The 13,516-nt window shown below is 34.7% G+C and overlaps 1 protein-coding gene across 1 annotated transcript; it reads left to right on the forward strand.

The window, feature by feature from the left end:
* Positions 1–7,668: 7,668 nt before the first annotated feature.
* On the forward strand, positions 7,669–11,128 carry LOC100797183 (polygalacturonase). The gene is made up of 4 exons (XM_003517922.3): positions 7,669–8,233; positions 8,863–9,152; positions 9,787–10,015; positions 10,129–11,128. Exons 1-4 carry the CDS (start codon positions 7,784–7,786, stop codon positions 10,345–10,347), a joined length of 1,188 nt encoding a protein of 395 aa, XP_003517970.1. The 5' UTR covers positions 7,669–7,783; the 3' UTR covers positions 10,348–11,128.
* The last annotated feature ends 2,388 nt before the right edge of the window (positions 11,129–13,516 follow it).

Raw genomic sequence — 13,516 nt, forward strand, 5'->3', positions numbered from 1 at the left:
AATTCGCCTTTCCTTTTTCGACATACAAGCGATGACCTTGTAGCGGATAGACGGGCCTACCTTCTTGGAGAAAAAGGTGTGAAACCAGCCACACATAGGGAGCCGGTGTACGACAAACAATTCTCGCGCCGCTCTTTTCACATCTTCGGTCGAACGTGTCATACATGGCCAAAATGGCGACGACTGGGCTTTCCTTGCCATGATGAAAGGCGAGGAAAGCGTCAATCGCTGCTAGGTCCACTAACCCTTCCGTATTTGGAAAGAGGGCAACTCCAAAGATCAAAAGCGCCAAGATGTCAATAAAAGAAGCCCATTCGCCTTGATTTGTCAAGGTCTTTGCCCTTTCCTCCAAACACTTCCTTGGTACTCCGACTACCCCATTCCTGTTTTGCTTTACACGGTCAAACTCTTGTGCTGAGATTTTCACTACCTTGGCAACTCTTGTCATGGAGGGATAGAACCCAGAGGAAAGATATGGCTTCCTTCCTCCCAGTGGGCATCCCAGAATTTCTTCAAACTCTTCCACCATGGGTGATAGTTGGAAGTCCCCAAAAGTGAAGCACCTCAACGGCTGATCATAATACTGGGCGAGGGAGGCAATGGCCTCTGTGGAGATTTCTACCATGGCTAGGTCCCAGATTTTACCGTAAGCTTTGCGAAAAGCTTGTCGCTGGAGCTGACCCATCAACTGCCCTAACTCTTTTAGACTGGTGATCCCTAGGCTCTTGACCTTGACTTGATAGAACCTCTTTTTAAGCGAAGGCATTTGACTTGATCCCATGTTTTACTAAAGTGAACAAAAATCGGTGCGAATCAAAACTCCAACATCTATCATGGGTGGAATGGATGAATGCATGAAGAAATGCATATGACACAGATGCAATTTATGAATATGGGAGCCCAGGAAATTGTCTCCTTCTTAGATACAACGTCTTGGGGTAGCAAAGTGCCCAACGTATGTATTTAAGAAGGTGACACGAACCCTCCGTTGGTTTGTTTAAAGAGAGGGGATCAAGACAGAATCCGTGCGTGACGCATATGTGAAAGGCACAACATAGTATGACAATATTCACAAAATATAAAAAGGGTACATGAAACTTATGCATGGCAGTGGAAAAATGGCACACAGCGTGTTTGCTCCGTGCCCCTATTTAAGGGACCTATATGGGAGAGAGCTAAAAAGGCTTTTAGTGATAACTCCCAAGGTGGTCATATCTCTCTTGATGGTCTCTAGAGGTATCATCCCCTTTGAAGAACATATTGCAGCAGTAGGGACTACTAGCAACAATATGTTTTCAAAGAAAAAAACTCTAGATGAGAGTTCACTGTAATCAAGCAAGTCGGAGACCTAGCATGATCACAGATTCACCTCCACTACTTATGCTCCCATGAACCCGGGTATAGGGCCCTTTTTCAACTCACAGTGTGTGCAAATAGTGTTGGTGTTTGTGTGCATCAAATGAATAAATATTTACCTCATGCATACATTTTGAAACACACTAAAAGCATCAAAGAGTTGTATACAAAGAACGTAAGAAAAATAAAGGGAAACCAACAAAGGAGGATGTCATGATAAAACATTGCACAAGATTAAATGGCCTAACTCTCAAAAAATAGTCCCCAGCGGAGTCGCCAACTGTCGCAACCTGCCCTTCGGCGGGAGGGCGACGCGTGGCTCGCGGGTGCGTGCTCCAAGAAAGGAATACGCGCGGAGTCACCACCAACGTTTATTTGAGGAAAACGTCGGAAAAACCGGAAAAGACGTGATCTACGAACTTTAAGTGAAAGGTTCGAGAGTTGTATTTACGCACGGGGAAGGTATTAGCACCCCACGCGTCCGTCACAGGAGACGGCAGCCTTTAATCAAATGTGCAAACATGACTTCAATCTTTTATGTTCCCTTTTACGCCTTTATTTCATTTTGTACTTTTTATATTTTTTATCTTTTTGCGGTCGACGAGGGTGTTTCCCTTGCTCCTACGTATTCCTTAATTGCGATAAGGAAATCAGACCTACGTAGTTCTTTGAGAACTGAGCGTTGGTTAAGTTGTTTTTTTATCTTTTTTGCAAGATATATTTTGATTGAACAAAAGGTCATTTAAGGTGTTGGACCATTAAATGGTCTTTTGATTTTGAAAGGAGTGAAACGTTAAGGCGTTGGACCATTAACGATCTCTTGTTTTTAAAAGGAGAGAAACGTTAAGCCATTTGGACCATTAACGATCTCTTGGGGTGGTCGACAAAAGCGGGACTTTTGCTCCTACGTATCCTCAATTGCGATGAGGAAATCAGACCAACGTAGTTCTTGCAAAAGCGGTAAAGTTACATGTTGATTTTATGCTTTTGAGCGGTCCATGCTTAACCGATAAAAGCAAAGAGGACCGTTTAAGGCATTGGACCTTGAAACGGTTTTTAGTGATTTTTGCGGACAAAACTTGATTTGTGAGTTGATTTTAGCCTTAGTTTCACTTTGGTTATTAATCAATTCATTCAAGGAAACTTCCAAAGAAAAATGTCCGATTGATTTTTTTCATTATTTATTGAAAGATATTTTGATTTATTTTATTATTATTTTTCAAGATATTTTGATTATTTTATTATTATTTTACTTTTTTTTTGTTTAACCGAGGTTACAACGTGAACGATCGGTTAGATTTTGTTTTAAAAGTGATTAAACGATATTACAACACAAATGATCGGTTGAAATTCATTTTTATCATTTATTAGGTGAGAAAACGGCTTAAATAAACGGTAAAAGCGCGTTAAAGACGGAAGAAAAGAAATCGAAAATGAACGAAATAATGATGAAAGCTTAAAAAACAAGAAATGAATTGAAAGCCTCGGATTCGAAAACTTACCCGTTGAAGAACGAAGAACGGATGGAGAACGGATGAAGAACGGTGAAAAACGGACGAAAACCTTCACAGATTTGCTTACGGAAACATCTTGGAAGCCTTACGGAAGCACCTCGGCTTGGATTTTCTTCACGGAAACAATTTTTTTCACCCAAAACAGCTGAAATACATAGCCAGGAGGCTCAGGGTCCTTAGAACAGCCCCCTTCAGCCTATTTTATAGGAAAAAGGGGGAGGAGGTTGCCGCCCAGCTCGCCCAGGCGAGCTGGGTTGTTTCCTCTAGAAGCAATCCAGCTTCAAAAAAACATTCTGGTAGGTCCAATTCAAAATTTCGAAATTTCTATTTGCACCACCCAATTTTGATAAGTTCAGCCCCCCTTCTTTCGTAATTTACAGAAAAGTTACGGAAGCCTTACGGAAGCATATAGGACTTGATTTTCTTCTTTTTTTCTCTTCCCTCTCAACTGTATTAAGTGAAATATGCTTATTTAGGGTTATGGGAATTTTACAGAAGCATTACGGGTGTCCCGGAATCCCATTTTTTAACAAAACGAGGGAGGTGGTTGCCACCTAGCTCGCCCAAGCGAGCTCAATCCCATTTTTTAACAAAACGGGGGAGGTGGTTGCCACCTAGCTCGCCCAGGCGAGCTAGGTTACTTCCACCTTAAGCAAGAAATTGCTCAGAAACCTCTAGAAGTGCCCAGATTCGAAAATTACTATTTGCATCGCCCATTTTACTAAATACACCCCCTTTGCCCTTTTTATGCTGATTATTTTTCCGTAACGTTACGAAACTTTACGAATTTCGTAACGATACTTATTTTCTTTCTGTAAGGTTACGGAACCTTGCGGATTACATAATCATCCCCTTTTTTACCTACGGAATGTTACAGAACCTCACGAATTGTGCAATGATGCTTCCTTTTGAGTTCCGGCATGTCACAAAACTTCACGAATTGTCTGACGATGGGTGCCAAGTACCTCAAAATGGTTAAATGAAAGTTGCATGCCACCAAGCAAAGGTCTCTGGACGAAATTAGGGTATGACAATCACCATTGTCATCATCATCATGATCATTCTATTGCCTCCATCACCGTTGTCCTCACTACTACCACTATTACCCCACTACCGTTGTTTTCGCCACCACAAGTGTTATTGCCAATGCCATCGCCACTACAATCGCTAGCGCTGCCACCACCACACCGTCACTGCCACCACCACCACCATTTCACCACTACTACCACCACCATTTGATTGCCTCCATTATTGTTGCCACTATTTCACCCCCCCCCCCCCCCACCACCCATAATTTTAAAATTTTAATCGATGTTATTTGGACATTGGGTCAATGATCGAACTAGTGGACTAATTGACTCGCATGATCCAACATATTTTCTCCCTTGGGCGTGACCCAACCCGAGTCAGTGGGTCATCGGTTTAACCGTAAACCCAAATGGTCATATCGGATTGCACCAGGTTCAATGCACAGTCGATCCGATTGGCAACTCAAGTGGCCCAAACCTCTAGATCGCGGTTGAATTGGTCTGATCAATCGAGTTGGTTTGAATTTTAAAACACTGGCATCACCATTCTACTGCTACTACCGTCACTATCACCATTTCACCACCACCGCCAGTATTCCACCCCACCATCGTCGTCACCAGCACCATCACTATCGTCACCATCATCATTGTCACCACTTCCACCTCGCTACCTTTGTCACTACCATTATTTCATAGTAGAGTGAGATAAGATAAAATCGTTGACTTATTTTATTTTATATTTAATTTATAACATCTTTTTGAAAATTAAAAAGAATAAATCAAAACTCAAAACTCAAAATGATTTTAATTTTAAAAATTTCAAAGCTAAAAATGAAAAAAGCAGTCCGAACGGGCCATAGAAACTTAAAACTTGAAAGAATACCCTGTTTAATTTTTGTTTCTAACTTCCGGATATTCTGCAATATTTTTCCTTTTCTATATACAATCATATATCCCTGTACATGGTAAAAACCATTAAAACCAAATTCAAGTTTTAACGTTAAAAAAGTTAACGTGTATATTTGAAAGTTTCATTCAAATCACATAAAGTTATTTAATTATTATCATTCAATCAAAACAAATGCTTCCGTTAAACAAATAAATAACGTTCAAGATATAAACTGAAATATATAATTCAATTAAAAGATTTTAACAAATCATTCGCTGGGTTAAAAATTCATTTACCCTCTTTGTAGAAACGGCGTGAAAAACCATAACACCTCACTCTATACTCTTTGTTTCTTTTGCATGTATGTGATTGTGTGGCACGTGAAGATGGATATTTCGATCCTTTAGAATATCCAAGTGACCTACGTCCTCACACACAGTGGGTCAACGACGAGGACGCCTTTCAGATCGTGTACCGTTGATGGATCCCCGTGCAGTTTATACTGTCAGTACGGGGAGCGAGAGGATTATATGATAAAGGGTAGTTAGGTCAGCGACCGCATTGTTAGGCTTATAGTTCTTGTGTACGGCTGGGTAGGATTCTTTTGCTTGTACTCGGTGGTGGTTGTAACACCCCAAATTTGAGCTGATAATCCTATTGCGTAACTTTCTTTTCACTACTACAAATTAAGCCTTTTACATACTGAACCCTATAGCCCATAAATTTGCGATCTCGAAGCTTTCCTGAAGTTGGGTCTTTTACTATTATTTACTAGGATAAATGTTAAATTTATTCGTGAAACTGTAAGTCACTCATAAATTCATTTTAAGAAATGAAAAGTTTAAATTAAGTCTTTAAATATATAAAAAAAATATGGTAAATTAACTGATAATTTAATCACAAATTAATCATTAAATTTTGTAAATTAATATCAAATTAATCCTAAAAATACAACTTACACATTTAAAGATTAAATTTATATTTTTTATCTCTTAAAATCAATTCATTACCATTACATTTTCAAAGATGAATTTCATTATTTATCTTATTTATTATCATAAAAAATATGTGCAGAGTTAAGAACTAACCGATTCTAGAGAGTTCTCTTAGGATGCCAATTCTAGAGTTAGGTAGTAGTAGTAGCGGTACGTATTCATTTTGACTTCAGTTCTTTAATTGCCATTTTAACATGTAGAATGGTTAAAGGTATATATATGTTAGACCCAAATATATGGTCAAGCTTTTGAGTTTTGTTGACCCAGAGAACCGTAAAAGAAATATCAGTATCATACAAGAAGTAAAAACATATAAACCAGTATAACTCTACTAATAATGTTGAGTCTCTCACTTGTGGAGGAGATCAATCTACCTTATATGAGTGTAAATCATACTTCCTATATTTTTCTTCGTAAGGCATGTAATTTCATTGATATTTAATATTTTTCATAAGTTTTCAAATTAATAACTACTTTCCAATTTTTTATTTTGCATTAAATATTCTATTTTATTTAAATTTTAACCATTTTTTTTATTTTTATGTTTAGTTTTTTTAGTTCATTTCAAATCACAACTAAACTATCAAACTAATTAATTTTAATTTGAATTAAACAACTCTCTTTTATCCATATAAGGTTATTTTCTCGTTTGGATCCTCTTAAGAAAAAATTTCTATTCTTATTTTGGTCTCTATAATTTTTATTTTTGTTTCATTTTAGTTTTTGATATAGGTCCTTTTAATATTATTCTATTTAGTTCTTTTTATTTTGGAAACATCGGACTTGCTTTTCAATTTTTGTTAGTTATGCCATTGCTTAATAAGCATAAGGAGCAAATTAACATGAAACTAAGAAAAAAAATATAGGAACCGAAATAAGAAAAAAAAATTAAGAGGATCAAAATGAAAACAACCTTTACATATTAGGTACTAAAAAGTTATTTAATTGTGTCTGAAAACTTTTTCTTTTTATTTCCAATTCTAAAATACTTTTCCATTTTACTTATATATTTGAATAATTGGATGTGTCTCCCTTCTTAATTTTAAATTTATTTATTTTTAGTTTAATTTGTATTTTAAAATTTTATCTGAATCAACAAAAAAAATAATGTGTGTAACGCGTCATATACATTGTAGTATAGAGTAAGGATTAATTCATCTCCAAAATAAGCTAATTATTTTCAATGAAACGAAAAATTAGCGTAACCACAAACATTCAAATTTTGGGCCGTAAGCAATTCGACTGCGCAGTTCGAAGTTCTAAGTGCAAGCAATACGGCTGCAGCATACTTGTACGGCCTTGTTTACGAGCAACGGCCGGTTTTTCTTTATTCATCGTATATAATACTCAAAGCTCAAAACTTGACTCTTTGAAATTAAACTATCGACTATATGTGGAGTAGCACATAATTTAATACACAGTGCTTGATTTTGCGGATTCAACTCATTGTATGCATTTTCTATGCCTTTGATTATACTGCACAAAATAATAATATTTGATTATCTATGCCTTATTTTCTTAATTACATATATGTTTTGGTACTATTTCAAGCTTGATTAAAGTATAGTTGGAAATTTTATCAAGTAAATTAAACCCTTTTAGTTAAGCAAAGACATCGCGGCCTCACATGCATGCTCATCCAAAATCTTATCTTACGAGGATGATTTATCTACGGTTTTATTTATCAAAGCAATTACGTGCCTTCATGAAGGCACGTTCATATCATATTTTAACTTTGTTGCTAAGATTCTGTATTCAATGTATAGTTGACTTGCATTATATGGAAGCAAATGCTAAATAAGCACTTATCATTTACTAGTATTTGTCTATATATATATATATTTCATGTTGCATTAATTCTAACATCTTCAACTATATCTCAGTTCAGTTCAAGTATCAATAAGCACACACACAAAATTAAACCATAACTCTCAATATTCTTAATTTCTTATAGAGCATTTTCCACATTACATAGTCGGGAACATACCTAGAAGTTAAAAAATGGCAAGGGTTGTTGAAACTCTATTCTTGGTTATGTCATGCATCTTATGCAGTGTTTTGTTAGGCTTTTCCGATGCAGCTCCAACTTCTACATACAATGTGGTCAAGTTTGGGGCAAAACCGGATGGAAAAACTGACTCCACTGAACCATTCATAAAGTCTTGGCAATCAGCATGTACTAGTCTCAATCCTGCCACTATTTTTGTGCCTAAAGGGAGGTACTTGCTGAAAAACACTAATTTTCGAGGTCCATGCAAGAGGAAGGTCACATTCCTCATAGCTGGGACTCTTGTGGCTTCTGAAGATTACCATGCACTAGGAAATTCTGGATTTTGGATTTTGTTCAATCATGTGGATAATCTCGTTGTTTCTGGTGGGAGATTGGATGCTAAAGGGGCTGGTTTCTGGAATTGCAGGAGATCTGGAAAGAGTTGCCCCGTTGGAGCAAGGGTATGTTAAAGACTTTTTCATGACTTGTGCTTATTGCTATGTTGTTTATGTTGTCTAAGAAATACATGTATAATATTTAATAGAATTAAATATATTTTTCTTTGTTGGTAAATGATTGAATTTTTCTTTTGTTTCTAATTTTTTTTTTCATTGTTAGTCTCTGATTAATTTAAAATCTTATTTTAGGTAAACTTGTTTAGATAACACTTTAAATTATGAAATAACGTAATTTAAATAATATTTTATGAACTTAAGACAAAATTTTAAAATTATGAAGGACTAAAATTAAATTTTTTTATTAAAGAACAAAATCAAAATTTGATCAAGTAAAAATATATTTAAGTCTATTTAATAAGAAATGTTAGTAGCAATACATTCTATAACTTCATTTTTAAGCATGATTTTTACTATTGATTTAACTTTATTAAGACTAATACTCAAATCATGTAAGTCCCATTCTTTATTTAACAAATTTAATGTGTTATATTTGGTAAATCGTAAGTTCTATAAATTTTGGCTGACTAAGAATGTGTTGAAAGAATTTTGTAATTTATATTTTAACTGGAACTAGAATATTATGTTTAATCAGTGAATATTATTTACGACTGAATACATGCTAATAATTGCAGTCAATGACATTCAACTGGGTGAATAACTTGGTGGTTAGTGGCATAACTTCAATCAACAGCCAGCTAAGTCACATTGTGATCAACGCTTGCAACAATGTTCTTGTTAAAAATGTGAGGCTTATTGCACCAGACCAGAGCCCTAACACCGATGGCATTCATGTTGAACGCTCAACTGGGGTTACCATTAATGGGTGTACCTTGCAAACTGGTGATGACTGCATATCCATTGGTGATGCCACCTACAACATCTTCATGTCCCACATAAAATGTGGTCCTGGTCATGGCGTAAGGTAAGCATCAACAAGATATTATGTTGTACTTTAAAACAAGCTTTATTTTATTAGATCTGGAGAAGTAAACATAAAAATTGCAAAATACTAATTTAACAATGATCTTTATAAAAAGTGATTTTATTATTTCAAAATGTTGAAAAGCTGATTTAGAAAACAAGAGTTGAAGTTAATCTGGCTAGTCTTTGACCTGAATAATAAAAAAAAAAAAACTAGAGAAAAAAATGAGAAAAGTAAAAGATAATTGATTCTTTTTTTTTTTTGAGCAATAATTATTGATCTTCTTAAATTAAAAATCCCTCACAATCTAATAAAAGATAAATGATTAGTTTTCTAAAACAAATTGAACCAAGTAAATCCTGGTTATGTAGAATATATACATACAAGAAAAAATTAGACCTAACTCAAACATTTTTATTTTCCTAAAAAAAGAAGAAAAAATTTTGTACTAATTAACCGATCCCCAGAATTTTTTTTACAATCATGAGAAAGATAGGAAGAAAAGAGAAAGAAGTGTGAAATAAGATGAGTGGTATAATGAAGAAGGATGGATAAAAATTATGCAGAATGTTATAAAATATTAATTGTATAAATAGTATAATTAATTCTATACAAAATTGTACAACAAACACAGCATTGGAAGTTTGGGGCAAAAACTGGACGAAAAAGGAGTAGAAAATGTGACTCTGACGAATGCCATCTTCTCTGGCTCGGATAATGGGGTGAGGATAAAGACATGGGCCAGACCAAGCAACGGGTTCGTTAGGAATGTTCTGTTCCAAAACATTATAATGGACAATGTTGAGAATCCCATCATCATAGATCAGAACTACTGCCCCAACAATCAAGGTTGTCCTGGCCAGGTAATCATAAATAATTAATTATTTCGAAATTAAATTAATTAACAAGCAAATTAAAGTTACAGGTATATATACAATTTTTTTTGTTGGAATAACAAATATGTTATATTTGACAGACTTCAGGAATTAAGATCAGCCAAATTACATATTTGAACATAAATGGAAGTTCAGCAACACCAGAGGCAGTAACATTTGATTGCAGCCCAAGTAATCCATGTCAAGGGATCAAATTGCATGATGTAAACCTAACCTACAAGAACAAAGCTGCAACGTCATCATGTAAGAACATTGATGGGACGAGCACCGGAACACTGGCGCCAGAAAGTTGTTTTTAATATATATATATATATATATATATATATATATATATATATATATATATATATATATTACGTACATATAAATTTTTATATAGGTCTCTGTCTATATCCTATTTTCTTCAAGATGAAGCAGAATCTGCCTCAGTGCGTTGCACCACATGTTATGCTAGTATTGTTTAATGGTTTACATGATTGCGTGTAAAGATAAATCCAACTAGTTCAATCTTCTGTCTTTTAAAATTTTATGAGAATACTCCATGTTGTACATATATTATAATGCAACAAAATTTATTTCTGCATTTCCATTTTTTTTTATCTTCGAACTTTCAATTTATGTTGTAATTTAATTTTGGAGTTATATGGTCAAGAAAATATTGAATTTTGATTGTGGGGATAATAATCAAGTGATACCATGACGGTAATTTTCGAAAATATCAAGATATAAAACAAGCAATAAAAAATGAATCCAAAGATAAATGTATGTGCTTTCACATGCCAAAAATTATATACCTACTACTGAAAAAAATAAAAAAGAAATTACTCACACATCCAAGAGATCTTAAATAAAACATACAAACAAATACCACAAATAAAAAAAGTGAAAGTACACAAATTTAATGTGATTTGACACTATTTACCTACATTCACGAGAATATATTTCAAAATATTTTCATTATCTCAAATAATATTACAAGTTTTTAAAATAAAATTGAGGAACTTAATGTTACAATTTTTTTAGACAAACTTAAGAAACCTTCTTCATTACATAACCCTTCCCCTCTCACTTGGGTGATACTTTTCTCTCTTTACAAATAGGGGTGGATCTTATGATAGGAGCCAGGTGGTCGTGTGTCCAGTACAGGTGCTGCTAAAGAGCATTAGCTAGGAAGAGCAGTCGGGTGAATCTGGCTTCTTATATAGGGCCTAGGGAACACATGTTGTGTTTGTCCAGTAGCAGGTACTACTGAGGATTAAGCCTAGAGAGGCTTGTTGAAAGAATACTTGGGTGAGCTTAGAGGTTTGGAGAATACTGATTATATGAGCTTGGGAAGGCTCAGGAATGAAAGAATACCCAATTGTAGGAGCTTGGGGAGGCTTGGGGAAAGAAAGAATACCAAGGTGATTGGTCTTAGTGGAAAGCCTATAGTTGTAGGGACTAGACGTAGTCCATGTTGGGTGAACTAGTATAAATCATTGGTTGTTGTTTCCTCTCTTAATTCTCCTTATTTATTGTTGCTGTGATCATAAAAAATCTATTTTTACAAAATCCTATCTTGTAACTTAAAACTTGATCTTTGATCAAGGTGTTTTTTTATAAAACTATTTTATCATTAAGAAGAAACTCTTACTCAATGCAACCAAGTGAGAACCAAAAACTATTGTTAACATATTTTGTATCATTTGCAAGTAGGTTCTAAAGCAGCAAACAACTAATTTACTTAGTGGTTTGTCATAGTACTCATCATTTATCCAAGTACTTGTGGGGAAACAGGTTGCTCATACTAGCCTTCTGATTCCCAAAGTAGAACAACTTGGGAAAAGATTCAAAAGCTAGTGAGCTATTGCAAAAAGAGCCAAATAAAGGGTCACTATTTAACCTCCCTTCTAGTGACCGATTGATTCACTTCAAGTTGAACCCCCCAACTGGTGGTCCCAGCAATGCCATATTCGGTTGTATCACATTTGACCGAACTAAAGTTGTAGGCACTCCAAATTGCGATATTCTTGTAGAAGGGCCTTGTTGGAATTCATAATTTTCCTTTTGCATTGAGTCGGCTGAATATTCTATCCATGTGTCGAGGATGTTGCCAAACTCTCAACCGATTTAGACAATTTATTATTCAATCCCTTTGCATGGTGGACTCATTTTGTACCATTGGTTTGGCAATATTGGTAAGTTGTTTGGAGACTTGGTACATGATATCATGAATTTCTAGACCGATTTATTACCTAATGAATGATGTTGTCATCACAACATGTGCCTTTCTTCCCACCATCATGACATCAATAGTTGGAACGACAAGAGAAGTAGACATGTTTGACATCGGTGTTGATGGTGTTGTTATTAAGTGTCATGGATTTTGTGATCTTTCTACTGCATGTCTTCTTTTGTGTTGATGCCATTTCTCTTGTATAGATCGAATTAACTTGACCTCTGATTCAAATTTGGCAATCAATTCACCTACTCCAGTCCCACAGCGCATGCCAATTTTGTTGTCGTGTAAAAATTAATTGATTGGATTGGCTAAAAGCTTCAACAGGATTCCAAAATAAAGATTAGACAATTAACGTTGAAGAAGGAAATTTGTTCTTCAACTATGAGTTCCTAAACTACTAAAGGAAGTGTTTGGTGTTGGTGATGAAACTAAATTGCTAAATGATAAGATATATAAATTGAAAAGCGACAAAGGCAATAAAACGGTAACAAATTAAAGACAATAAGATAAGTAAGTTGATTTGAATTTGATTGAAGAGCCGTATCAGTTGCTACATATTGAATATTTATAGGAAAATTTTCTATAACAATTGCCTATAATTATTGAATCCATCCGACAATTTAATCCCATGATCTTCAAGTCCCTTTTTTTATCTCTACTTCAACTGTCATGTCTACTTCATTTTGGCTTAGTCTTCAACATCTAACAACCTCTTAATTAAATAAGTTCAATTAAGGGTATTGCTATTGGCACTATCACTTTTGCTATTGGCACTACTCATGTGGGCACCTTTTCGTTGTATTCCTGAATTGCTCCTTAGCAAGAAACAAAATGGAAACAAAATGGAAACATGTTTTTGTTTTGCAAATGGGGGTGAAAAAACAATTAACAACGGAATTATGATTCTGTTGAACAAGTGGGCGATGGAATTACAATTACTTTGTTATTTTTTTCACCCTTCATTTACAAAATGGAAATACATTTATGTTGTACATTTTTTAAAATTACACAAGAGAAGTGTGTGTTTTCGTTGTGCTATTTGTTGGTCACCACCATTTATGTAATGAAAACATATTTTCATTGTAGGCTTGAGAAATTGTGCAATAAAAATGTGTTTCCATTGTTATATTTTTTTTTTCTGATGCATTTTGTTTTTGTTATATAATTACACAATGAAAACATATTTTCCATTTTGTAAAATGATTGCGAAGAAAAAATAACAACAAAATGTTTTCGTTGTTGTTTTT

Source organism: Glycine max, chromosome 1, assembly GCF_000004515.6.
Source record: "Glycine max cultivar Williams 82 chromosome 1, Glycine_max_v4.0, whole genome shotgun sequence".
Classification (NCBI taxonomy): Eukaryota; Viridiplantae; Streptophyta; class Magnoliopsida; order Fabales; family Fabaceae; genus Glycine; species Glycine max.

Coding starts and splice junctions, on each gene's coding strand:
- LOC100797183 (XM_003517922.3), top strand. CDS start 7,784: ATGGCAAGGGTTGTTGAAACTCTATTCTTGGTTATGTCATGCATCTTA. Junction 9,153..9,786: donor GGTCCTGGTCATGGCGTAAG/GTAAGCATCAAC, acceptor CAACAAACACAG/CATTGGAAGTTTGGGGCAAA. Junction 10,016..10,128: donor ATCAAGGTTGTCCTGGCCAG/GTAATCATAAAT, acceptor TATATTTGACAG/ACTTCAGGAATTAAGATCAG.